The 26,076-nt window shown below is 33.3% G+C and overlaps 1 protein-coding gene across 1 annotated transcript in view; it reads left to right on the top strand.

Moving 5' to 3' along the window:
• LOC115880085 (limbic system-associated membrane protein-like) overlaps positions 1-19,519 on the top strand; it is a 548,835-nt gene extending 529,316 nt beyond the window's left edge. The window contains exons 4-5 of the mRNA XM_030897216.1: positions 15,805-15,926; positions 19,280-19,519. Coding sequence (XP_030753076.1) covers positions 15,805-15,926; positions 19,280-19,519 — 362 coding nt within the window. The remainder of the gene's footprint in view (positions 1-15,804; positions 15,927-19,279) is intronic.
• Positions 19,520-26,076: the final 6,557 nt, after the last annotated feature.

Raw genomic sequence — 26,076 nt, forward strand, 5'->3', positions numbered from 1 at the left:
CTTTTCGGGAAATTTTACTATTCATAAAAAGAAAAGCAAAATATCATGTTCTGTGCTTGGATTATCACTAGTAATACCACTAGAGGTCAAATTATTTCCGGAAATTTTTTCGAGCTCATAAACATTTTGAAAATTACAATATAATATTATAATATAATTTTCTAAAAAAAGTCATGAGCGAGAAAAAATTTCCGGATTTAATTTGACCTCGTGTGGTATTCGGTAAGAAAATTCCACACCAAATTGTGTTTGAAAATCAAATAATTAAAATGTATTTTTCGATTTTTGGTCGTCTTGATTATTTAGTTACTATGGCAACTAAGTGACACAAACCTAAAAACTATTTCAGTTTTGAAGCTGTCAAAAATAATAATATAATGGATCTTAGAGCGCTTACACACACACCGGCAAAATCGGTGCCGGAGTCGGTCCCGGCTTTGCACCTGTTCCGACAGTTGTATTTAATTCTATTGTATTTGCCGGCCCCCGACTATTTTACCGGATCGGAGTATATGTGAAGGAGCTAATTTATTTATATTGCAATCGATATCAGGACCGGCACCGGCACCGATTTTGCCGGTATGTGTGAAAGCGCTCTTAGCCTATAAACTGTTGATTTCTACTGATTGTAGTAGCTCAAAAGTGCCATTTTAGGACCTAAAATATTACATTCTTTCATTTTATAGTTACTTGGGCTTACTACAAGTGGTAGATAATCATAATTTAAAAGGTTTTTCGGAACGCTGCATGAACATATTTACAGCGCGTCACAGTTTTGGCAGCAATTTAGACCTATAAATTGTTGACTTCTACTCGTTGTAGATGCACGAAAATACCATCTCAAGACACAACACAACATATTCTTTAATTTTACACAAGTTTTGAGTAAAAGATAAGTGGTAGAAAATTGCTTTTTTGCATTTTTATTAACTTTTCATAAACGCTTCATTGGTATGGAATTCATAACCAGCGCGCAGCGTCAGCAAGCGTCAATCATAAAAGGCTGTGATCATCGTATTTTGCAGGGGGGTGACAGTGAACTAGAAAAATTGGAAACAGTCATTAGTGTCATTCCTGTCATTCTCCTCACGACAAGTATGGCCGCCTATACAAGGACAGCATTGTTTCTGTCTAACTATTGTCTAACTTCACAGTTTAGAATTGACAGATTTCAGAGTTTCAGAGACAACTTCAGATTTGTTCTAGAAAAATCGAACAAATCTATTCGACGCCATTTGAATTCACTCCGTTTATATAGTTCTGTTTTGGAAGTTCAATTTAAAATTTCGGCTGAAATTTATAAATATAAAGGTAATAAACTATATAAAATATATATTACATGAAGAATCCTGGAAAAAATGACGTTTCTGCAGTAGTAGGTATGTCCCATGTATATGAAAAATAGGTAGTAAATAAACACTGTTTTTACTTTTTTAAATGCAAGAAAATGCTGTTATAATCTCTTTGATCGGCGATTTTTTTGAAAATGGAAACAATTTACTGCAAGGTAAGATCATTTTTAACTATAACCCACATTAATTATCTGCAGTATGTGTGGTTTATTATCTATAATACAATAAATCTATAAGATACATTTAAAATTATTTACCCGCATTAATAGAGAATCGTGGCTCTTACTTGAAGAAAGAAAATTTGTTTCGAATTGTTCACGAATATTTGCATCCAAACTACTCAAAATTCAAAATGCTAAATGGAAAAAAGGTGAATAAAATAGTGTCTAAATATTATATATATTTGATTAGACATAGACATTTAATTCAGTCCATTCCAAGTCCTACATTTTCGCCATTAAGAAGAAAGGAGGTATCCAAAGAATATAGAAAACATCTCAGCTTTGTAATTGAAATGTGTCAAAATTATCATGTAAACCTTTGAATAAGAAGACTAAGGAAGGAGCATATCAAAAATCTTAGGTACACCGCGATGGGCCTCAAATATGGCCGACTTAAATTCCAGTTTATCAGTGTCGTTCTAATTTTATTTAAAAAATGTAAAACTATGATGTAGGGTAGACGTGGGGTAGACTCAATAATTTGTTGTTTTATTTTGGTGTGAATAAATACAAAAGTTATTAAAATTGTTAGAAAATATATAATTCTAATAAAATAGATAAGTTATAATAAAAATTAATTAACACAAACATCGATACGCTACTGAGCAGGTAAGTCAAATTAACGTATCTAAATTCTTTGACATCTAATTTTGACAAGTAAAATAAAAGCTAAAATGCAAGAAAAATATATAATTTAGTTAATTGTGCAGCTTGAATTTCATCAATGATCGGTTTACTACACGTGTGTATATTATATAGTCACTTACTAGCGAAAGTTGTTCCATTATTAATGATCAATTTTGCCGAGATGACCGCACGCTACACAACCAACTATTTTAGAATCTTTTTCGATAAATCGCGATAGAAAATTTGTTAATTTAATTCTGCACACAATTTCCATCTAGATTTACTAAATTTTATACAACTATGGTAGTAGAATAAATAATAAATAACATAAATATAAGCTCCGTAAAGACTGACAAATCCACAAAATTTCAAATCAAATTCAAATGTGTCAAATGAATCGTCAAACAGAACTGTCAAGGATCCCCACCCTAGAGTGCTTTTATGGCGCTTTTTCCGCCCACCATGCATGAATACATGGATAGCATTATGCTCCTTCCTTAGTCTTCTTATTCAAAGATCTAAACAAATAAAAATCAGACTCCCAAAAAGATATTCTGTCATTCACGTATAAACGTCAAAAAATATCCAGTAATTCGCTGTTGGGTTAGGTTAGGTTAGGTTGTACACAAGGAAAAAATTTTCACTAAAATTTATCCGTTGCCATGGTGATTTGTCAAAAAAACACGTTTTGATTGGTTAAAAATTACAGGTGTGGAATTTTCTTTATCAATACCGGGTGCGTCTCAAAAGTGGCTCACCCCCCTATAACTTTTTATTTTTTCAGATAAGAAAACGTGATTTGGTATGTTAGTATATGACATAAATTAGGATTGATTGACGTATTCAATTATTTTTGGTCACTTTCTGTTTCACCGGATATTACTAAAACTTTTGATTTTTAAATGACACCCGCGGTATTTTTAACTTTATTCGATAGAAAATGACACTCTGAATAGAATGGCACATCATATGTCAACATTTGATATTTTCGCATGTGGTTTATATGAAATTGTAAACATGCGGTTCATAATGACAATTTGACTCGAAATACCAAGTGTGTGGTATCAAATTATTCGTAAAAAATGCTTTTTGCAAATATGCCAATGATAACGCAACCCTTGTTTCATTGCAAAAACTTGAGATATGATTAAAACTACGATTCGGACATCTTTAAACCGGCCAGGAGAAGACACGAGAGACGTTAGACGATGAAATCTATTTCTCCAAGGCTTCTGATTAAGTCATACCATCCATAACTGTTTCTGGATGGTATGATAGCTGATGATGATTGATTTATTTAACACTTGGTACATAACAGCAGCAAATGCATTATTTGTTGAAATATTTTTATAAAAAAAATTATCCTTGATGACCTATGGTTGGGGTCTGATTGATGGAATTGATGGGATGGGTATAATTGATGGAATGACCTTTTGTCTTCCGGATCTGAAGATGGAATTGTTATTCCCGAAACATGTTGCCTAGATTTAAAAAAAAAATAGAAATTTTAAATACATTTTTTTATACAAGACTGTGAGTTTGAGTCTCCTGCCCCTCAGTAGAGAATTTTAACTAATTATTGTGTACTCACATTGGGCCGCTAAACGCTCACCAAAAATATTGATATTTAACACAAATTTTGTGAAAGTGAATCAAATTATTACGTGTAATAAACCATTTGTTACACGTAAAAAAAATATTTGTTATGCTTAAAAACTATTTTTTATGCGTAAATTTATAATTATGCGTATTATGCGTATTTTTTAATTCATTACTTTTTCAACATTTTAAACTACACTTTTTCAAACATGTCGTGAGAGAAAATGACCAAACATGTCGAAAGAAGTTTCACTTCAAATATGCGCACATAGTGCGCACACAATTTTTTTTCATAAAAAAATTGTTATCTACTTAATAAATAAAGGAAAATGATGTAATCCACAAACAGTACCTAATAATTAGTAAAACAAAAAGAATAATATAAAACAATTAGCTAATTCAAAAGGAAAATTGTCAAAAGACGTATTCGTATATTTTCCAATTTAAATTGCCACCGCTGCTGCACTCGCTGCAGCAATGGCTTTTTCGATGTTGCGCGCATTTAACCCAAGGCATCCATCCTGACGAATTTCATCTTTCATTGGATCCGTATTTGCAGCGGGATTCGGAATTTTTAGTCGGATATCTAATCCAGCCAATCTGCCTTATATCCCAAATAGAATTAGGGCTGTGACGTAGCTAGACGCGTCATCCATCCGACTTTCTCGGAAATAGACGTAACTACGTTGAATTAGGAAGAGCCAGTTCTCATCTGACATTATTTGAATTCAGAGATTTAAATGCAGTCTGAAGGTGGTGTTTTGTTATAGTTTAATTACTAAAAAACAGAAGTTTTTATTTAAAAAAATGGGCTTTTTAAAAATATTTAATTGCCTTTTGTTCATTACAGTTGGGGGTTGGAACCTTTGGTCTTACAACAGCAAAATAAAACACTAAATCACTACAATACAACAAAAACGTTTCGGAAAATTCGTGTTCTATTTTGCTGCCTTTTGTTCTGCAAATAAAATTTTTCACATAAAATTTTAAACACATATACACGGTGGTCCGAACTGTATTCCGGAAACTGCGGCAGCATATTCTGCAGATAAAAATAATTTCGTATAAATGTATGTCCTAAAATGCATAGTTTTAGAGATACAGGGTGTAGAAGTTTCTAAAGTAACGTCAATATTTAAATAAAAACTGGTGTCTGGGAGTTTTTTTGGCATGATGAATTTGATTTTGATGTCAATATGATTCCTATTTGTAGGGATATGTTTTAACTGTTTTGAAGAGTAATAACTTTTCGTCCGTACCTGTATAAAACTACGGGGTTACGCAAGGCGTTTTCTTTCATGAGTTTTTCTGTGACTGAAAAGCCCGATACGTGATGTTATCTCTCTAGCGCACTCCGGACAATCAAAAATCTCATTACTTTGTTGCCTATTTACTTTTTGGTTGTCGTTGTTAACTGAGTTTACGATAATTCTCCTCCATTGCCCGTTCTATTGTGCGCCTCCCACTGATGTTGCATACTTATCTCCTTTAAGTTTCCATGGAAAATATCCTTGTATCTTTTGAGTTGTCCACCCGGTTTCCTCTTACCGTCTACAAGCTCACCGTAAAGAAGAAATTTCGATAGGCGGTTTTCTTGCATCCTGCATTTGTGACCAGCCCATCTTAAGCGAGATTTAGTAATCATGACTTCAGCGCGCTCTTTTGCTCTCTCAAGGACTTATACGTTTGAGACATGGTGGTACCATTTGATTCTTAACAGTTGTCTAAGGTGTCTCTGTTGCAACTTGTTTAATTCGCTCGTGTGCCGGCGGCGGTGGTACTGCACCCAAGTTTCGCTTTCATATAACATGGTGGGGAATATTATTGCTCGGTACACTGCAAGTTTCGTTTTTGTGCTCAAGTCATGATTGTAGAAAACCCCGTCTTTTAATTTCCAAAATGCTCTTGAGGCGCTGCTAATTCTGTGCTGAATTTCAGAGTCGATATTAATTGGCCTTTCCCTAAATCAAACTGCCGATGGCGAGGTAGTTGAATTCCGCTACATATTCTAATAGTTCTTCTCCGATTTTTATAGCGCTGTTTGATTTTCCGGGGGGTCCGAAACTAAGTATTCTCCGAAACTAAGTATTCTTCGAAACTAAGTATTTTAGGACATACATTTATACCAACTTTTTTACTTATTTTTATTTGCAGAATATGCTGCCGAAGTTTCCGGAATACAGTGCAGACCAGCCTGTATATATAAATCCGGATAAACTTGAATATAAAAATGGGTATATAAAATTAGAAATAGAATCCAAAAAACATAAACATAGAGATGGGTTATCACTTAACTATCTGTTATTTTACCACAATTACTTAGAAATAACAGAAGCCAATAATTACTGTTACTCCTAAAAAATAACAGCTACAAAGTAACAGTACGTGTAGGTACATGAAAACCGATGTATTGTTATGTAAAGTCGGCGCCACGCTACGAAATTTTATTCGGCTCGAACCAGTTTCAAAAAATAACAGCTGTGAATGAACAAGCAGTTGTATTGATTAACAACGTCAAAAAGATATTCAACACTTGCATTTTTGGTAAAAATAAGTGGAATTGAGTGGGTGTTCGATAGAGGTCGCGCTATTAGAACTCTGAATTCAAAAATCGATATCTCGAAATCTATTAGAAATAATAGATTGTAGTTTTTGCAAGAAACTAAACGTCGATCGATATAGCAATGCTCGGAAGCAACTGCTTCAAAAAAATAGTATGAATCAATAGTAGGTTGAATCATCGTAGCGCAACCACCGATATAGCAGACATGAAAAACTGCTTTATTTCACTCATTTAAGATACTGTTGCGGACCCGTACAGTGTGAACTCGGCCTTAGGCTTGGCCACTCGGCTATGACTCATACGCCCACCGACGTTCGAAGAACGCCGCTAAGAATTTTCGAGATATGTCTGGACTGTTTGTTTCTCTCATATATAAGCCGATGCCCGAAACCTGAAGGAGATAGAGATAAATAACCGATCGACGCGTACAGTTACAATCGCCGCGCTAATTCTAAATAAATTTCTGTTAGATAAATAATTAGATAATTTGTAAATAAGTTATAAATAGTTCTTTAAGTCTTTTAATCGTTATTGTATTTGTTAATTAGTGTTAAATAAATAGTGTTTAAATAAATTGTGACTTTCTATCCACACGGAACCGACGAAAAACGTAACAATACTGAAAAGCTGTCTGATTTAGCTCTCGCTCGGGGGGAATTTCTCATGTAGAAATAACATTAATTTTTTAAATCGACATAGGTCCGATTCTTCTTTGTTTCGTAGCTACGGGGTGTTAAAGTCTTAATTTTTTGTCGATTTATTATAATTTTCTTTCAAGTGCTTTTTAGCGATTCGAATGAAATTTTGAGGGTAAAAGTTACTTATAAGAGCGACATATTTTCATGCTAAAAAAGTTTCGACAGATTCACCAGGGACATGAATATGGGTTATCACCGGAATAAAAAACTATGCGCCACTGGCTTTCTCTTGTTAGCACAGTTGTTTAGGCGATTTAATGTCGATTAAGTGGTCTCCTGATATTTTGACGATTTCAGTCTTCTTCTCAAAACTAATAGCAACCTTTAAAAATTTTAAATGTCATTAGCTGGCATTAGTGTTAAATAAGTACTCATTAGTTCCTCATAAAAAAAGCATAAAAAAGTTCCTATAAACATGTGTGTGGAAATACATACAGTTTTAAAGTGTTACAGAATGTTAATAATAACTAACTAAACAAATAGATAATAGTAATTATCTTAAATAAAAATATTTTTTCTTGAATTTTCTATAAGGAGCACTGAACATCAGTATTATAAATTTTAATAAAATTTAATAATAAATTTGGTTAAATAAATAATTTGTTAATTTAATTTTTATTTTAATTTTATTAATTGTGCAAAAATAGTTAAAAAATTAATAAATTTGCGTTTATCTCATCAAGGAGATCGAAATCGAAAAAATATCAAGTTACAACTTTTAATCGGCATAAAACGACCTACACAACTTTTTCTGTAGAAAAATATTCCAGCAATAGGTATATGCACGTTCCTTATGAACGTTGATCTAAAAAAATCACATTCTTTGTGTGTTAATCTAAAACATTTTGACATTCTTAATATATTTCAATAGTTGCAAAGTCATATTTTTGTCATTATTTTTTGCCGTCAATACTACTTTATCGACAAACCTATTCTTCCAAGCATTTAATAAATCAAAAATGACATTGCCCTCATCTTCTTTTTGTCCTTCCGACTTGGAATTGGCAAGGAAAAAGTTAAAGTCTTATTAATATAATCGGATTATCTTTTTTGACACTAAGCAATTTTATTCCGGGCGTTTTATGGAAATGAGGAATGTCTAGCGGTAAATCATGCTCTGCGTCTTGTAAATTTTTAATTTAATTCTCTGATTTACTGTCTCCTCGCGTAATAGAAATATGTATTTCGAGGATAACCTGTTGTTACGGTAGCTTTCTGTACAAGATAATTTATAGGAGGATATAATTGTGTTTGGTAACTTATTAAATTATTATTTTTGTAAAACTTCCGACCAGTGGCGCTTCCACAATAAGTACAGGGTGTCCCATTTTCGTGTGTTTTGCAGGAAGTTTCATCATCATATTTTTCAGCTTATTCAGCCATTTCCAATTATGGTGTAGCCTCCCGTACATACTTTCTTTGTAGTTGGGCCCATTCTTGTCTATTGTTGGCTATGCAGGCCCAAGTTATTTCTGCTAATTTCCTAATACCATGATCCCATTTCAGGTTCGGTCATCTTCTAGGTCTCTTAATTCCTCGTGGGTACCATGCTGTAAATCTAGAGTGCCATGGCTGTTTTAAAAACACTAATTTTTAATCAAGGAGCCTTGGAAATATAGATTTGATCGTCTAATATTTTTCATGTCTTATCCTGGCCGGTTAAAAATGCCCAAATCGTATTTTTAATCACATCTCAATTTTTTCAAATGGACAAGGGTGGCTCATTAGCATATTTGGAAAAAACATTTTTTACGAATAATTTGGTACCACACACTGGGTATTTCGAATCAAATTGTCGTTATGAACTGCATGTTACAATTTCAAATAAACCTAATGCGAAAATGTCAAAAGTTGACATATGATATGTCATGTCATTTTCCATCAAATAAAGTAAAAATATACCAAGGGTGCCATTTAAAAATCAAGAGCTTTAGCCATTTTTGGTGAAACGGAAGTAACCAAAAACAATTGAATACATCAATCAATCCTATATATAAGATAACTGATATACGAAGGGGTCGTAAAATGCAAAATTTTCAAATTTGCCCTGTATTCCAGGAACTAAGAGGGCTAGGACAAATATGCGTGTAGCATCTTCAATTTCATAAAAAAGTAGCACAGTGATGTGAAACCGCTATCAAATAATAGCTAATAACCATCTACCTAATAGCTAATAACCAGCTATCAATGAATGAAAACGAAATGATATTACCATAGAAACGCGTTTTGATTTTTAGGACTTGGACTATTTAGGAAATTGAACTATATTTTCATATTTTTGTATTTTTCTCTAAAACAGTATGGAAAATTGGAAAAGTATAAACGGTTTGGTTTGGTTAGGTTAGCGCATAATGAGTCTGTTGTTAGTTAGTGCGTAGTGAGTCTGTTGTCTTTCAAGTGAATCCCCGAATTATCCGAATCCCCGTTATGTAACCCGAAAGACGAACGAAACAATCGAATATATTGAAGAGTACCTTAAAATCCTCCAGCCCTTAGCTTATGCCATCGACATATATCGTGCTGGCAACTATTACTTTTGGGTCGGCATTTGCATGTGTGGAAATAAATCGCATAGGGATGTTATTAAGTCGGAGTGAGAGGAATGCGACCGACCGACGCGACGCGCGACGGTGTGCTGTTGCGGCGTTGCCGATACGCCTTTCCCTATCAAGTAAAGTAAAATCACGATCGCAAACCGCTTATTTTTAAAAGACTTTTTTTTCAAGAGATAACTAGATAAAATCATTAGACATGTTTATGAGCATCTGAAATGTAATTATAAGGATATCGTTAGGGTGTCATTTTTTTATAACGAGAAAACGTCAGTAATCGCGATAATTTAAAACTCAACTCAAGAACCACTTTAGATATTGAAACTTTTTTTTTATTTTCAAGATCAGATATTTTACAATATGTTTACATAAGAAAAAATCGATAAGGTTGTTTTTTCTATTCAAAAATTGTAAACAATCTATCCATTTACTTTTAGAGCATAGCAATTTTCAGCAATCGTGTAATTTTTTTATTGATAAAGATTTTCACATACTGTCTACAAAGAAAATACAGCAGAAATATTAACAAAGTTCTTGAGAAAACTACAATCTATTATTTCTAATAGATTTCGAGATATCGATTTTTGAATTCAGAGTTCTAATAGCGCGACCACTATCGAACACCCACTCAATTCCACTTATTTATAAAAATGCAAGTGTTTCTAGCTTGCACCGTAAAAAATTCAAGCTATAGGGAAAATTACAACGATTCGTTAATAAATGAACAAATTAAGTATCACGAGACGTAATTAAATCGTGAAGCTGAACGCATGACGTACACCTTTCCCTAGAACTTTAAGTACTGACAGAGGTATTGATTGGGTCGACCGGTTAACTGCGACAAATCTGCTATATCCCCTTCCACGTCTCTTAGCGATGTGGACAGTTTCTCGGTTTATTTCATATGTTTGGCAGCATGTTTACTGTCCTCTCTTTGTTCAGTACATTATAAACGCATTGTACTCTTCTTACATACGGAAATCTCGACCCAAGACTAACCTTTGCCAGCCTTTAGTATTATTACATAGTGATCAAAACATATCACCGCTTTTTAATAGACATGTATTCGAGTTTGATTTTCTTTTTTAAATGATCTTTAATTAAATATTAAATGAAAACAGAAAAAGCCTCCGAATTATTAAAACTACTTTGCATACGGCCAGAATAGCATATAAAAAGTTCTATAAACAAACCGGTATAATTGGCCGCAATTCAGCACTCGCCGTTCGACATGAACGGGGAAAAACGGTTCTCAAAAATAAATTAACTTTCAAAACTCGCTTTTATATCAGATTGCGGACGAGTACTGAACTCCAACTCCAAAACTAACTTTGGTGAACTTAATTTAAGTTTATTAAGTAATTTGGGCAGAATTTTCCCGGCGGCTATTTAAAAAAATAAGCATTTTACGTCAAAATACAAAACATATGTGTATACATGAAGTATCGCATTTGAAACTTTTTTGAAATAAAAAAGTTTATTTTTTTTAGGGATTATCTCATAGGTATAGCTCACGAAAATTTTCACCTGACTAAATATCTGAATCATCACTGAACTAGTTTGCTTAAAGCTTCATTCAATTAGCGTAAAAATTGTTTCTGTAATTTCAATGTAAGATTCACAACTTCAAAATTAGTGGTAGTGATTTTCATTTAGAGAACTTTTATGGCAAATCGGTGGAAAAAAACCTTTCCGATTTTTGAAAAAGTTCATGGTTTACTAGATATTTAAAAAAACAAATTTTGGCTATTTTAAAAATGGTCCCAATTCCGTTATAATATATTGTTACGTTTTTCGTCGGTTCCGTGTGGATAGAAAGTCACAATTTATTTAAACACTATTTATTTAACACTAATTAACAAAAACAATAACGATAAAAGACTTAAAGAACTATTTACAAAGGATTTATAACTAAGAATTTATTTTTGAATTTTAGCGCGTCAACTATACTTGTCTATTTATAACTAAGAATTTATTTTGAATTTTAGCGCGTCAACTGCACTCGTCTATTTATAACTGCCCTCTGTAGGCCACAGCGGCCGGCTTTTATACCGACAGCTAAAGATCTCTAGAATAGTCCATAGATCGTTAGGTGCATAGAGAAGGTTTCGATTGTTCTCGTATGTACTACTCCATTCTAGTGGAACTCGATTCTTCTCGAATCTTCGATGAATCATTACGATGTCTATTCTTTAATGCGATGTTAAGGTCATCCGAGGGCGGGCCATATAGTTAGGTTAGGTCGAGTCCACACCGGTCCGCAAAAATATTTTAGACAAAAAGTTTTCAAATAAAAGTTGTAGATAATCACATGCCTAATGAGTTTGTGTTCTCCGATTTTTTCTAAAGCCTGTCATTTTTGACATATGACACAAACATATTATATATGCTTTTTTAAATGGAAACCATAGTTGGCCATGGCTTCATAAAAAGCGCCATTTTTTTAAGTTTTTCAGCGATATAAGCTATAATAGGTTTTTTTGAAAGAATTACTAAGTTAAGCCAATTCTTATAATTTTTAAACAATTTCACTTAGTTAGCCATGGAAACAATAAGATCGATCGTCGTGAAATGTGAAACTGTCACTTCCAAGCTTTGTAAATTAAAATAAACAAAAATTGAAAATAAGAATTTTTCAAATAAAGAAAAGCGTGGAGGATTATTGGTTCAACTTTTCTTGGCCATACATTCTCGAGGATGCGTTGACCGGTGAACGTTACTTACGTTTTTTAGAGAACGGTTTTCAAGACATGTTAGAAAGGTTAAATTTAGATACTCGCGCATCAATAGAGTGGTTCCAACATGACTTTCATTATGATACCCCCCCTCCCATAATAAAAATATTGTTAAAAATAATTTATATCATAATTATGCAAACTTAGGGATAGGAAGAGGTGGATCAATTGCATGAGCCTCCTCGATCACCTGACCTATCAATTTTATTTTTCTTTTATGCGGTATGGTTAACAACAAGGTTTAGAAGAGGTTTTAACAAGAGGTGATAGGGGGAAGTTTAATTAAGTCGACCGGTCGTTCTGTGGTAATTCAGTTTTGAAAAGATGCATTTATGTACTCAAAACAATGGCGGTTTTCTAAAATAACTTAAAATGTATGTACCTAGTGATATTATATTTTAAATCTTAGCCCACGGCCACACAGAAAGCGTTTTTTGCGTTTTTAGCGTGAAGTGTCTTTAGCGACTAAAACAAAATAACAGGATTATATAGAAGTGGCCACACCAAAAGCGTGTAGCGTTGGGTGTGTCTCGCAAAAAACGCAAATGAAAACAAATCAGGTTATTTTCTGTAGCGTCTTTAGCGTTTTCTAAGATGAGACCCCGTCATAGGCGGACGTTATATTTAATAATACAATAAAAATAAATTAAATAGTATGCATTTTTTTTTTCATTTTAGGGTATTATCTAAAAATATTTTTATAAAGAACATCTACTGTTGAGGAAGATTCTATTAAATTCAAAAATTTGAAGGAAATGTTTGAAAAAGTGTAGTTTGAAATGTTGAAAAAGTAATAAATTAAAAATATATTTTCTTACGCGTAAAAATAGTTTTTTATGCGTAAAAAGTGTTTTTTTCTGCGTAAATAAGTTTTTTTAACAGAAACAAATAGTTTTTAATGCGTAAAAAATAGTGTTTTACGTCTAACCAATAGTTTTTTACACGTAAAAAATATTTTTTTTGGGTAAAAGAGTTTTTTACTAGAAACAATAAGTTTTTGACGCGTAAAAATTAGTTTTTTACGTGTAACAATTAGTTTTTTACACGTAAAAAATATTTTTTTTTTGCGTAACAAAAGGTTTTTTACCATAAACTATAAGCTTTTGACGCGTAAAAAAAATATTTTTTTACGTGTAACAAATAGTTTTTACACGTAAAAATATTTTTTTTGGTAAAAAGTTTTTACCAGAAACAATAAGTTTTTGACGCGTAAAAAATTGTATTTTACGTGTAACAAATAGATTTTACACGTAACAAATAGATCTATATGCGTAAAAAGATTTTTCCAGTAACAAATAGTTTTATACGCGTAAAAATAGTTTTCTAGCAGTAACAAATAGTTTTTTACGTGTAAGAGTTTTATTTGCGTAAAATAATAAAAATAGTTTTTTACGTGTAACAAATGTTTTTTTACACGTAATAATTTGATTCAGTTTTACAAAATTTGTATTAAAATATCAATATTTTTGATAAACACGTGGACTACTCACAAATACACGTCGCGCCACTACGTATTTCTAAGCCGTTAACACGTTTCGTTACAACGAGCTCGTGTGTCAGAGCCGTCTCACTAGCTCGTATGTCACGGCCTTGAATTTTTACTCCCAGCGCGCGTAAAGAAATTTCACCCCAAAATGTTTCATAAATCATGTCCTAAAATTGCATTAGCAACTATAAATATTTACTATTCTATTATATAATTATAATTATTTATTATATTATAATTATAACAAGTACTAACCACAACACTACAACATAAAAAAACTATACACATATAAATTAAAATTCGTAAAATATATGGCAAATAATAATTATTATTTTTACACACACGGAGGCACTAGCAGTAGATTGTGTTTGTCTCCGAATCGAGCTCCGAATATACGCCCCGGCCCGTCCACAATTCAATCCCAGCATCTTTTATCTTCATCTCTTCAACGCTAACGGCGCCGATCCCGCCTATCTCTTTCTCACAGGATTGATTGTTGGACGGGCCGGGAATCCACGAGCTTGCGACGTTACTAATTGACATCTTGATAGAAACTGCAGACCTGCCGCGTCTTTTGCGTGTTTTTAATGGACACAAATCGAAAAAAGCGCTTAAAACGGTAAAATCGCAAAAAGCTCTTGAGACGCAAAAAACGCAAAACGCTAAAAACGCTTTCTGTGTGGCCGTGGGATTAATTTGTGTAATTTATATTGTAAAGAACCCGTTTAATAATATATTCTCTCTTTTTATAAGTTATAAATCATAAAAAATAAGAATACCATACCAACTAAGTGAAATTAGTCAAGAAAGATAAAAATTGGCTGTGACTCAGTAATTTTTCGAAAAAAAACATATTATAGCTTATATCGCTGAACATCTTAAAAAATGGCGCTTTTTATGAAGTCATGGCCAACTATGCTTTCCATTTAAAAAACATATGTTTGTGTCATATGTCAAAAATGACAGACTTTAGAAAAAATCGGAGAACACAAACTCATTAGGGATGAGATTATCTACAACTTTTATCTGAAAACTTTTTGTCTAAAATAGATTACCTATAATGGAATTATAATGGAAAATTTCTTTTTTCCAAAATATCTAGTAAGCCATGAACTTTTTCAAAAATCCGAATGGTGCATATTTATGACCCCACAAAACTGCAATTTTTTCCCCATTTAACCGACTCTCTATCTCCAGTAGTTTCCGCGAGATACCCATAGAGAATATCGTAGGAAACTTACCCTATATAAATATATTTTCTTTGTTTAAACAAAATTTATTGAAGTGATCCCTAATTCATTTTGGCTAGTTTATGATTACAATTAGCAAAAAAATATTCTGACATATCAAAAACGACGAAAATGTAAATGGTTTGGATAGATCAGTGGATATTACACAGAAATAAATGTGGTTCTAGTAAAACTGTATTGAATGTACTAATTTTGGAAATAATTTTTTCAATATTTTGTCAAAACTTGAAAAACGGAATGATAAAATACTTTCTCAAACTTCAGTTTGTCTTCGTTATTCAGCCAAAATGAACAAAAATAGACCTAGCTATCACTTGAACTGAATGCATGAATATACTAATTAGTTCATTGACAATATTTATCATACTGTTTCAGTGAAAGTGACAGATGAATACCTACTTTAAGAAAGATAATATATTTCCATATATGCCACAAAAAAAAACATTTCTGTTGTTTTCCTTTCACGTAGATTGTCCATTTTTCTAAAGTTTGCAAGGTTATAATGTTTTAAGTTCACATCTTTAGTGCCTAGGCTAATTTGAACGGAACAAATTTTGTATAAATTATAATTAAAAGAAACATTAAAATTTAAATTTTAGTGTTTTGAGTCATAAACGTTTTATTAACTTAGTCAGCTAACAGGAAAATGTATTTTTTTTAACTAATTAATGGTATAATGTAGTATTATGTTTTAATTAATGTATTTTCTACTTTTTTACAGTGCCTCCTAGCATCCAATTGATGCCGCCTAGCGGACAAGTAGTCACTAGAAAAGGGAGTCCCGTGTCCTTCGAATGTAAAGCTAATGGTAATCCTAGTCCAACCGTCCAGTGGTCAAAAAAAGTAAGCTTTTAATTTTTTTCTACAGGGTTGTTCACCACATACGACACGGAGTATTTGCCGTTTTTGAAATATTTTCAATTTTGTGAAATTGCAGTAAAAATGTTAAGGCTTCATTTCTCCAAGGGTATCAAAGTTTTTAATACCAAATGTAAAATATGTAAATGTTTTTAATATAAAATGTAATAATAATACATTTACAAAAATACAACTTTAATAATTTGTTATTTATTTGGGCCACTCTGTATCTTGTAAAAATATTTTTAAATTGTGGCTATAATCTGTAGTAGTCCTTCGATGAACCCAAAACTTACAATTTGCAAAAATCTAACCGTTTAGCTACAATACTCCGTGTCGTATGTGGTGATCAACCCTGTATACATAAAAAAATGTATATATGCTATAATAATAATAATAATAATAGCTCCCGTGTATAGCGTTTAACGCCTTGGGAGTAGCAAGGTACAGCTTGCCATACTAGAGCCGTTCGGTATACTTGGAAGGTAATGTGGCTAGATTACGCTTCAACCACCTATTATTACCTCAGGATTGTGAATCCCAAGTACTCATTTAAGGCTGAATCGACCTAGGTACCCAAACTACTTTTATTTTAATAAAAATAGTCGGCTGATGAAATAAGTCGACTAATAAACATAAAAAATGTATATATGCTATAATTTATTATAATATGATACAGGGTGTTTTAAAAAACATGTGCCATCTCTCGTGGCGAGAATCCTCACGTAAAAATAAGATTTATTTTTCATACTAACCTAGGTGCGATTCTGATTTGTTTCGTAGCTACAGGGTGTTAAAGTCTTAATAATCCTTTGATTTATTATAATTTTCTTCCAAGTACTTTTAGCGATTCGAATTAAATTTTGATGGTAAAAGTTACTATAAGTACTACATATTTTAATGTTAAGAAACTGTGGATAAAATCATCAGAGACGTGCATATGGGTTATGACTGGAATTTTTTTCAATAAAAAAACATGTGCGCCACTGACTTTTTTCTTTTGATATCAAAATTGGATAGGCCGCTTAATGCCAATTAAAAGTTATCTCTTGATATTTTGTCGAATTCGGCCTCCTTGATGAGATAAACGCAATTTTATTAATCTCAATTAATAAAATTGAAATAAAAATAAAATTAATAAATTATATATTTTACCTAATTTGTTATAAAATATTATTTCTATTAGTTATTATTACTATTAGTCCAACCTACAGCAATTTGAAATAAAAAATAATGGTATTTAAGATAATTACAAAAAACCTAATTTTAAAAAATTTTAACATCCTGTAACTCTAAAACTATGCAATTCCATACCCATGTTCATAGGAACATTTTTTCATATTTTTTCATGAAGAATCAATGAGTACTTATTTAAAACTTTCGCAAGTGAATGATTAATTTTTTTTAAAGGTTGCTGTTAGACTGATCGATTGGATCAAGGCAAGTTAATAAAATCTAATCAAGGAAGCCGAAAGCGACAAAATATCAAGAGACAACTTTTAATCGGCATTAAACTGTTTACACTATTTCGCTAACAAGATAAAAAAAAGTCAGTGGCGTACATGCATTTTTTAGAAAAATATTCCAGTGAAAACCGATATGCACGTCCCTTGTGAATATGTCGACACTTTTTTAGCTTTAAAATATGTCGCATTTATAGTAATTTTTACAAAATATTCAATTCAGTAAAAATCAAAATATTCAGGAGACATGGTTCTCACCGAAAAATAATGTTTTAAGAAAATTTGCTGACGAAATTACTGCACAGGGTGTTTTAAAGATAAAGGGTAAAAACAACTCTCCGATTTATCCTGTATAATAAGTCAAATATTAAAGTTTATAATAAATTGAGTTTACGAATTAAAGTTGATATATTTATATGCAGTTTACTAAAAAAAATCAAGGAAATAAGGCTAAATATAAAAAATATATAACATTTTAAACTAAACCAAAATTTTTTTCATTGCGTTTTTTTTGCATCTGACTGTATTTTTAAAAAATGCTTCCAAAATTTTATTTTAATATAATATAATATAACTATATATTATAATATAACTGTCGTTCTCCTTGAGGATTCGGCGTCATATGAGAGGCGTCATATGAGAGGCGTCACCCTGTATAAAATAATAATAATAGCAACTATAGCGTAATCCGTTTAATACGTAATAATATAGTTTTCGAAATAGCTCTGTAATAAAGCAAAACTTTCCAATTTATATGAAACAATCTAACTTAAGCGCTGAGAAGAGGAATATCTTTCTGCAATCAGAATAGTGAATTGGGGCCGGAGCGAGCTGAGATAGAACCGTATTAACATAATCTCTTTGGCATTGTTTCCCGAATGACGAGCCGTTTATAATGTTTGGATACTACCATTACGCAAATATACTTACTCTAAGATTAAGATTTTGTATTCATCGAAGGAATAGATGGATACTATTACGTAATATGGAAGATTATAACATTCTATATAAAACCTAGGTATTCTATAAAATGACTGTTTCTAACTAGGTATTCTATAAAATGACTAACTTTTTTTACCGAAAAGAACTATTTCAGACAATGTATGAAGCTTAATGTATTCATGCTTTGTAGATTACGAAAAGGCCTTCGATAACGTATGTTGGGGACAGTTATAGAGTATAATGCCTAAAATGGGAGTACCACAACATCTTGTAGATATAATAAAAGGTCTATGCGATAACAACCAAGCAGTCATGAAAGTGGAATGGAAGTGTTTCCGATATTTGTCAAATAAGAAAAGGAGTACGTCAGGGCTGCGTGTTGTCCCCGATGCTATTTAACATTTACAGCGAATACATTATGAGGATTGTGCTAGAGGAACGGACAGGAGGTGTATCATTAAATGGCTATAGAATATCAAACCTACGTTTTGCTGATGACACGGTATTGGTAACCGCAAAACAGCTAGAACTGAGGACAATTCTAACAAGATTAGAAACTATCAGTAGAGAGTTCGGCCTTCGCATCAATTACAAAAAGACTAAGGTGATGATCGTAAATCGCGAAAACAACAACTGCCCAAACATCACAAACATAGACCGCTGCGAAGTTGTGCGACACTTTATTTATTTAGGTGCGCTTATATCTAATACCGGCAGTTGCAGAAATGGAAATACGCCACAGAATCCAACTGGGCCGTAACGCTATGACGCAGCTCACGAAAGTTTGGTTGAACAGTCACTTAACACAATCGACTAAAATCAACCTTGTAAATAGCCTTGTCTTCCGGTTATGATTTATGCTTCAAAACGAACATGGACATTGTTGGCAGCGGACAAACGACGCATTGACCCCTTCGAGATATTGTGCTAAAGGAGGATGTTGCGAATATCATGGACAGCACATCGCACCATTATGTGTCAGTCCTTAATGAAATCCAATTACCACAAAGACTATCTAGCACTGTCTATAAACGCATCCTTTCCTTCTTCGGTCACGTCAACAGGAGCGTGCATATGGAGAGACTTGTAGTGCAGGGAAGACATGCAGGATCCCGTCGCGTCGTCGAGGCAGATCACCAACCAGGTGGGTTGACATGGTTGAAAATCTTATGAATACAAATACCCACCTGGCCGGTGCCGTTCGAAGAACAGAGAACAGGAAAAATTGGAGAAGGGCCGTGCGTGCGGCCGTCATGTCCTTAGGCTCGAACAAGAGCCACTGCACTTGGTAGGCGACCATGATACAATTACGAATTGTATCATGATACGCGACGTACGGACTTAGCCTAAGAACATAGTGGAGCGACACTACTGCCCAGAATTTTAGACACTGTTGACATTTTAAATTATCAATAAGCAAATGAAAATACTAAATTTGCAAGTACCTCGCTATTCCTCGCCACTCTACTATGTTTCAACGCCTCGAGGCTTGCTCGACGCGGTATCGCGCTGCTTGCTCGCCGCTATCCTCGTCGCTCCACTATGTTCTTAGCCTTAGATGAAGCTTAATACTGTAAGCTTAAGAATAAAAAGCCGGGACTGGTTGCAGTGAAGGGAGAAATTTATCCCTAAAATCTCCTCTCGAAGAGGCCCATCTACTCATGATTTTTTGACGGCGTTTTGTGCACTACGAAACCCCATTATTAATGAATCAAATAAAAAAATCGTTAGATTTAAATGTCGATAGATTGGACCAAGGCCAACTTTGATTGGACCGTATACGACATGTATCACTGTGACAGTTAGTTTTGACGTAAGAAACGTCAAAAGTCCGATCGCGACCAAATTTGGTGGGTAGGCTATGTGAGCGATGGTGAATACGGTCCGTCCCTGCAAAGTTGGATACGACGCGACGTTTCGTTTACATTTTCATCAGGGTGGGACTAAGGATTTGGTATTGAAGAAAAAATGTGAGTCGATTTCGACATAATTGGGGACGGGCTACAGGATGAAGCCCTCAACGTTTCCAACCGATGCCTCTAAATGGACAAAATCATTAGGATTTTTCTTAATTATGGGTCGATTGGAACCAAAATCGGCACGTTGATCGAGGTACCCGAATGGTCATTTTAATACAAATTTTGTGAAAGTGAATCAATTTATTACTTTTTGAACATTTCAAACTACATTTTTTGAAACATGTCCTTCAAATTTTCCAATTTTATATCTGTTAGTAAGGAGTTTCACTTCAAATATGCGCACATAATGCACACACAATTTTTTTTATTATAAATAGTTCAGTTTATAAATAAAAACTTTAAATTAAATTTCGCTATCTAAAAGTTATTTTGGTGTCTTCCTATTTTTGTACATATTTGTGGCTCTTACAAACTTGTTTAATTAGTTTCCGCCTGTATTTAATATCGTAAACAGACACACTGCAACAATATTATCATACTTTCTATGTAGTAGTTATATTCTCTTTTAATTTAGACGCTTTAAATGCAATTTTGTTTTGAATCGAACTACTTTTGCTTCTAAAATAGAGGAAACTTTCTAATTTAAATAAACCAATCTAACTTAAGCGCAGAGAAGACAGTGATATTTCTCGGCATTCAAAATCGAGAATTGGTGCGGCAGCGAACTGAGATAGAAGTGTATTAACATAATCGGTTTCGCATTGTTTCTGGAATACCAAACAGTTTGTAAGGTTCGTTCAGGTTTTCAGATTCCTTAGGGTAAATACACATTTCCTATAATTAAATATCTAATATTATTTTGAATTGGCCATCATAGAATAAATAAGTACGACGGATCCATTTCATGAGATTTTGATCAGTAAAATGAAGAATGAGAACTTGATTAAAAAAAATAACTACCTGAATTTTAAAGGAAGTTTTTGTTTATTTCAGATTCAATACAAATTCTTCTAACGAGATATAAGCAAAAGCCATAAAGCTCATCATAAGACCCTAAAACTAATACCTAAGAGTCACAATAGTGAAGAAAATCTTATTATTAATTTAAAAAAATAAAGTTCCTAAATACACTGAGACGCAAAAAAAAACGCAACGGAATTTTTTTTCCCAAGTTTAAAATGTTTTTTTGCTCTATTTCCTTGATTTTTTTTAAGCAAACTGTATATAAATATATCAACTTTAATTCGTAAACTCTGTTTATTATAAACTTATTATTTTTTATTAACTTTTTATATTTTATTATAAAAAATATAACACAATATATTTGCAGCCTCATTAACAATATGAACTGACGCGACGTCTACAGATAGTTATTGCAGCCGGGGGAGGCAATACAAAATATTAGTGTATTTTTTACAAGTTTCTTTTTTGTTTGTACACTTAGTTATAACAGTTATTTTTTTAATATCCTCAGTTCTGTTAGTGTTACTAATATTTATTAAAACCAAGCCTGTATCCTTACTTTTTAACCTTTTTTAAATTTTAATATAGAGTTCTAATCAGTGTCGTTATGATATTACCACTATAGTCACCAAAGCCATCTCGTGATATTAAAAAATTACATCATGAAGTAATGATAGTTGAAAAATTTGCAAATTGTTGGTAGCAAGTTCACTTCGCTCTTAAAAATTAACCAAGGCATTTGTTGACATGAGTCAAAAAACAAAAAGCTCATTAGACATGGCTCTGGTCAAAAAATAATGTTTTAGGAAAAGTTCCTCACAAAATTATTGCACAGGGTGTTTTAAAATTGCAGATGAATTAAAGTTGATAGATTTATATACAGTTTACTAAAAAAATCATGACCATAGGGCTAAAAGTAAAAAAAATAGAACACTTTATACTCTTGACAAAAAAAATGTTCTGTTGTGTTTTTTTTTGCATCTGAGATCATTTCAGTCATAATATATGTACCTATCTACTCTATCTCTACCTATCTTTCGGAGTACCCAACAAATTTCTTACAGTGTGTAAAAGCCTCCATAACAACAACCAGTCAAGAGTGTCACATCATGGATCACTGAGCGATACATTCCTAACAAATACAGGAGTTAGGCAGGAATGTGTCTTAGCGCCTCTTCTATACAACATATTCATGGCAGCGCTGTCCATTATAGTGAACAGAAAATTGCAGTAGAGAGGATTGGGCATTAGATACAGATACGACGGCGGTCTGTTCAACATAAAAAGACTCATGGCAAAAACACGTACAAAATTCATCACAGAACTGCAATACGCTGATGACACATATACCTGCGCATACGAGGCTTTGGGGCTTAAGCTAAACATCGACAAAACTAAAATCATGTGCACTCCCCCGGAAGATTACAATAATGCTATAAAAATTGGAGAAAAACTATTGGAATATGTGGCGGAATTCAATTCCGGAAAAGGCCAATATTGACTCTGAAATTCAGCAAAGGATTAGCAGCGCCTCAAAAGCATTCTGGAAATTAACAGACAGGGTTCTCTACAATCATGACTTGAGTACAAAAACGAAACTTGCAGTGTACCGAGCAATTATAATCCCCACCATGTTATATGGGAGCGAAACCTGGGTGCCATACCGCCGACACATGAATGCATTAAACAAGTTGCAACAGAGACACCTTAGACAACTCTTAACATTCCGATGGTTCCATCATGTCTCAAACGTATCGGTTCTTGAAAAAGCTAACTTGCGAGAGTATTGAAGTCATGGTTACAAAATCCCGCTTAAGATGGGCTGGTCACGTATGCAGCATGCAAGAAAACCGCATACCAAAATCTCTGCTTTACGGTGAGCTTGTAGACGGTAACAGGAGGCCAGGTGGACAACTGAAAAGATACAAAGACATTTTCCACGAAAACATAAAGGGGATTAACATGCAGAATGAGTCTGAAGAAGCAGCTCACAATAGAACTCAATGGAGAAGAATTGTAAACTCAGTTAACAGCGACAACCAAAAAGTAAAAAAAGAGGCCACAAAGCATTGGGATTTTTGAATGTCCGGAGTGCCGTAGGCAGATAACATCACGTATCTCATAGTATCGGGCTTTTCAGTCACAGAAAAGCTCATGAAAGAAAACGCTTTGTGTGACCATCTTCTGATGTGTGTTGAATGCTCGTCAGCGAGTAATGGCAGTATGTATGTATGTACCGGGTGGCCAACTAAGAATGGACGCCGGCTGTATCTCAGAAACTACTTATCGTATAACTTTGGGAAAAAATATCTGATAAGTAAATCGACCAAGGCAAATCGCTGGAAATTATTTTCAAGTTCGAAAAATGTCCGCTAGGGGGCGTTTCTCTGATAGCCAATCAGAAAACAGAGTTTTACTCAAAAATATGCAGGTGAACAGGTATTTTAAACATTATTATTGTTGCGGACCGGTGTGGACTCGACCTAACCTAACTATATAGCCCGCCCTCGGATGACCTTAACATCGCATTAAAGAATAGACACCGTAATTATTCATTCGAAGATTCGAGAAGAAACGAGCTCCACTGGAATGGAGTAGTACATACGAGAACAATCGAAACCTTCTCTATGCACCTAACGATCTATGGACTATTCTAGAGTTCTTTTAGCTGTAGGTATAAAAGCCGGCGGCTGTGGCCTAGAGATCGACCTGGCCTATAAATCGACCAGTGCAGTTGACGCGCTAAAATTCAAAATAAATTCTTAGTTATAAATCGTTTGTAAATAGTTCTATAAGTCTTTTATCGTTATTGTTTTTTTGTTAATTAGTGTTAAATAAATAGTGTTTAAATAAATTGTGACTTTCTTCCACACGGAACCGACGAAAAACGTAACATTATTGTAATCAGCGAGGAATTTGTAATTTTTTGATATAGAGTATTTTGCTCTATCTCATAAAATAAAGTGGTGGGGGAAGGTTAAATTTGCTTTTATTAAAATAAGGATAACTCTGGTTTAGGTTACCCGATTTAAACACACTAGGGCTAGGTTTCGTATGGCCGAAAACTAGGGGTTTATTTCATGTAACGTCATTACAATTATTAGTTATTAATCCAAGTTCGTCCTTGATTTCACTTGTTTTCATGTTATATATGATAACGTTTATGTCATTCGGGTCACCTTTCATATAGCACCGAAGGTGCGAATCATAACAATATGCACTGCTGGTCCAAATCTACCCTTGATGTAAGTAGTTCAGCACCAAGACGTTGGTCGGTAAATTTTTAGGCAGGAATTCTAGGATGGCGAATGATTGGACTTTTTTAATTATCGGAATGAAATGAACTATCCATAATTTCTAAGAAACGAATTGCCAGTTTTGTTAGGAGATCCATCATGATGAAATTGCATTTGTTACAATTTCATCAGCATGAATGCAGTTGGTGCAGTTGTGCCGCTTATTTTGCTATGAATGTGTGAGGCTTCTTGGATACCACTTACTTTAGTAGATAGAGACACTGGAGCGGCATATTTCCATGGCCATCTAGGTCATCGGATTCAATATGCCTGGGTTTTAATTTATGGGGTCGAATCAAGAACGAACTAGGATAAATAACAATCAAACGGTATTAAAATGAAATTAAAATATATGTTTTGATATTTTGACGTAACCAATTTACCTCTTTTTGTTACCTAGCCTACTACTATAATTTTTAGACCATATAAACCTAAGCGGCAGCCTAACATGATTTGTTCTCTTAATATCTCCGGTTCTAGAGAAGATAGAAAGTTGCGGTTTGCGCTGGTATTTTAGAAATGTTGTGTTCTATTTAACTGTGCAAAGAGAAATATAGCCTCCTATTTCATTTTTTTATGCAAAAGCGCAATATCTGTTATGATGTCAAACAGCGCCCTCTAGGTACCACGAAAAAAATTATTGAAACAAAATTTATACTGGAGATCATTAAGAAAGAAAAGCTCTTTTAAACGAGCCCTGGTTTGTTTAAATCGGGTAACCTAAACCAGAGTTATCCTTATTTTAATAAAAGCAAATTTAACCTTCCCCCACCACTTTATTTTATGAGATAGAGCAAAATACTCTATATCAGAAAAATTACAAATTCCTCGATGATTACAATAGTAATGTTTAAAATACATGTTCCCTAAATAGTTTTGAGTAAAACTCTGTTTTCCGATTGGCTGTCAGAGAAACGCCTCCTAGCGCATATTTTTCGAACTTGAAAATAATTTTCAGCGATTTCTCTTGGTCGATTTACTTGTTAGAACCAAACCAAAGTTATACGATAAGTAGTTTCTGAGATACAGCCGGCGTCCATTCTTAGTTGGCCACCCGGTACATATCTACTCAACATGTTTAAGTTTTATCTATAATCACATGTATTGACTATTTCCATTCTAAATATCTTGAGAACGGTTGTTCTTAGCGATTTTTACCAAGAGAATTTTTTATGTAAAAAATTACGGAAATGTATATTTTTTCACTGAGTAGATTTATTCAGGTAATTATTCACGAACAAAAAGTTATTACTCTACATAACAGTTAAAACAAGTGACGCCCCCTAGTTAGGAGTCATATTGACATCATAATAAAATTTCTCATGTCAAAAAACTTCCAGACACCAATTTTCATCTAAATATTGACGTTACTTCAGAAATTATTTGGGAAAAATCTAAATAAAAATGAAACTTCTACAACATATATCTCCGAAACTAAGCATTTTAGGACATACATTTATACGAACTTTTTTACTTATTTTTATAGGCAGAATATGATACCGAAGTTTCCGGAATACAGTTCGAATGGCCATGTATAATAAATGTTTCGTAT

This window comes from Sitophilus oryzae, unplaced genomic scaffold (assembly GCF_002938485.1).
Source record: "Sitophilus oryzae breed Bouriz unplaced genomic scaffold, Soryzae_2.0 scaffold_1614_pilon_pilon, whole genome shotgun sequence".
NCBI lineage: Eukaryota > Metazoa > Arthropoda > Insecta > Coleoptera > Curculionidae > Sitophilus > Sitophilus oryzae.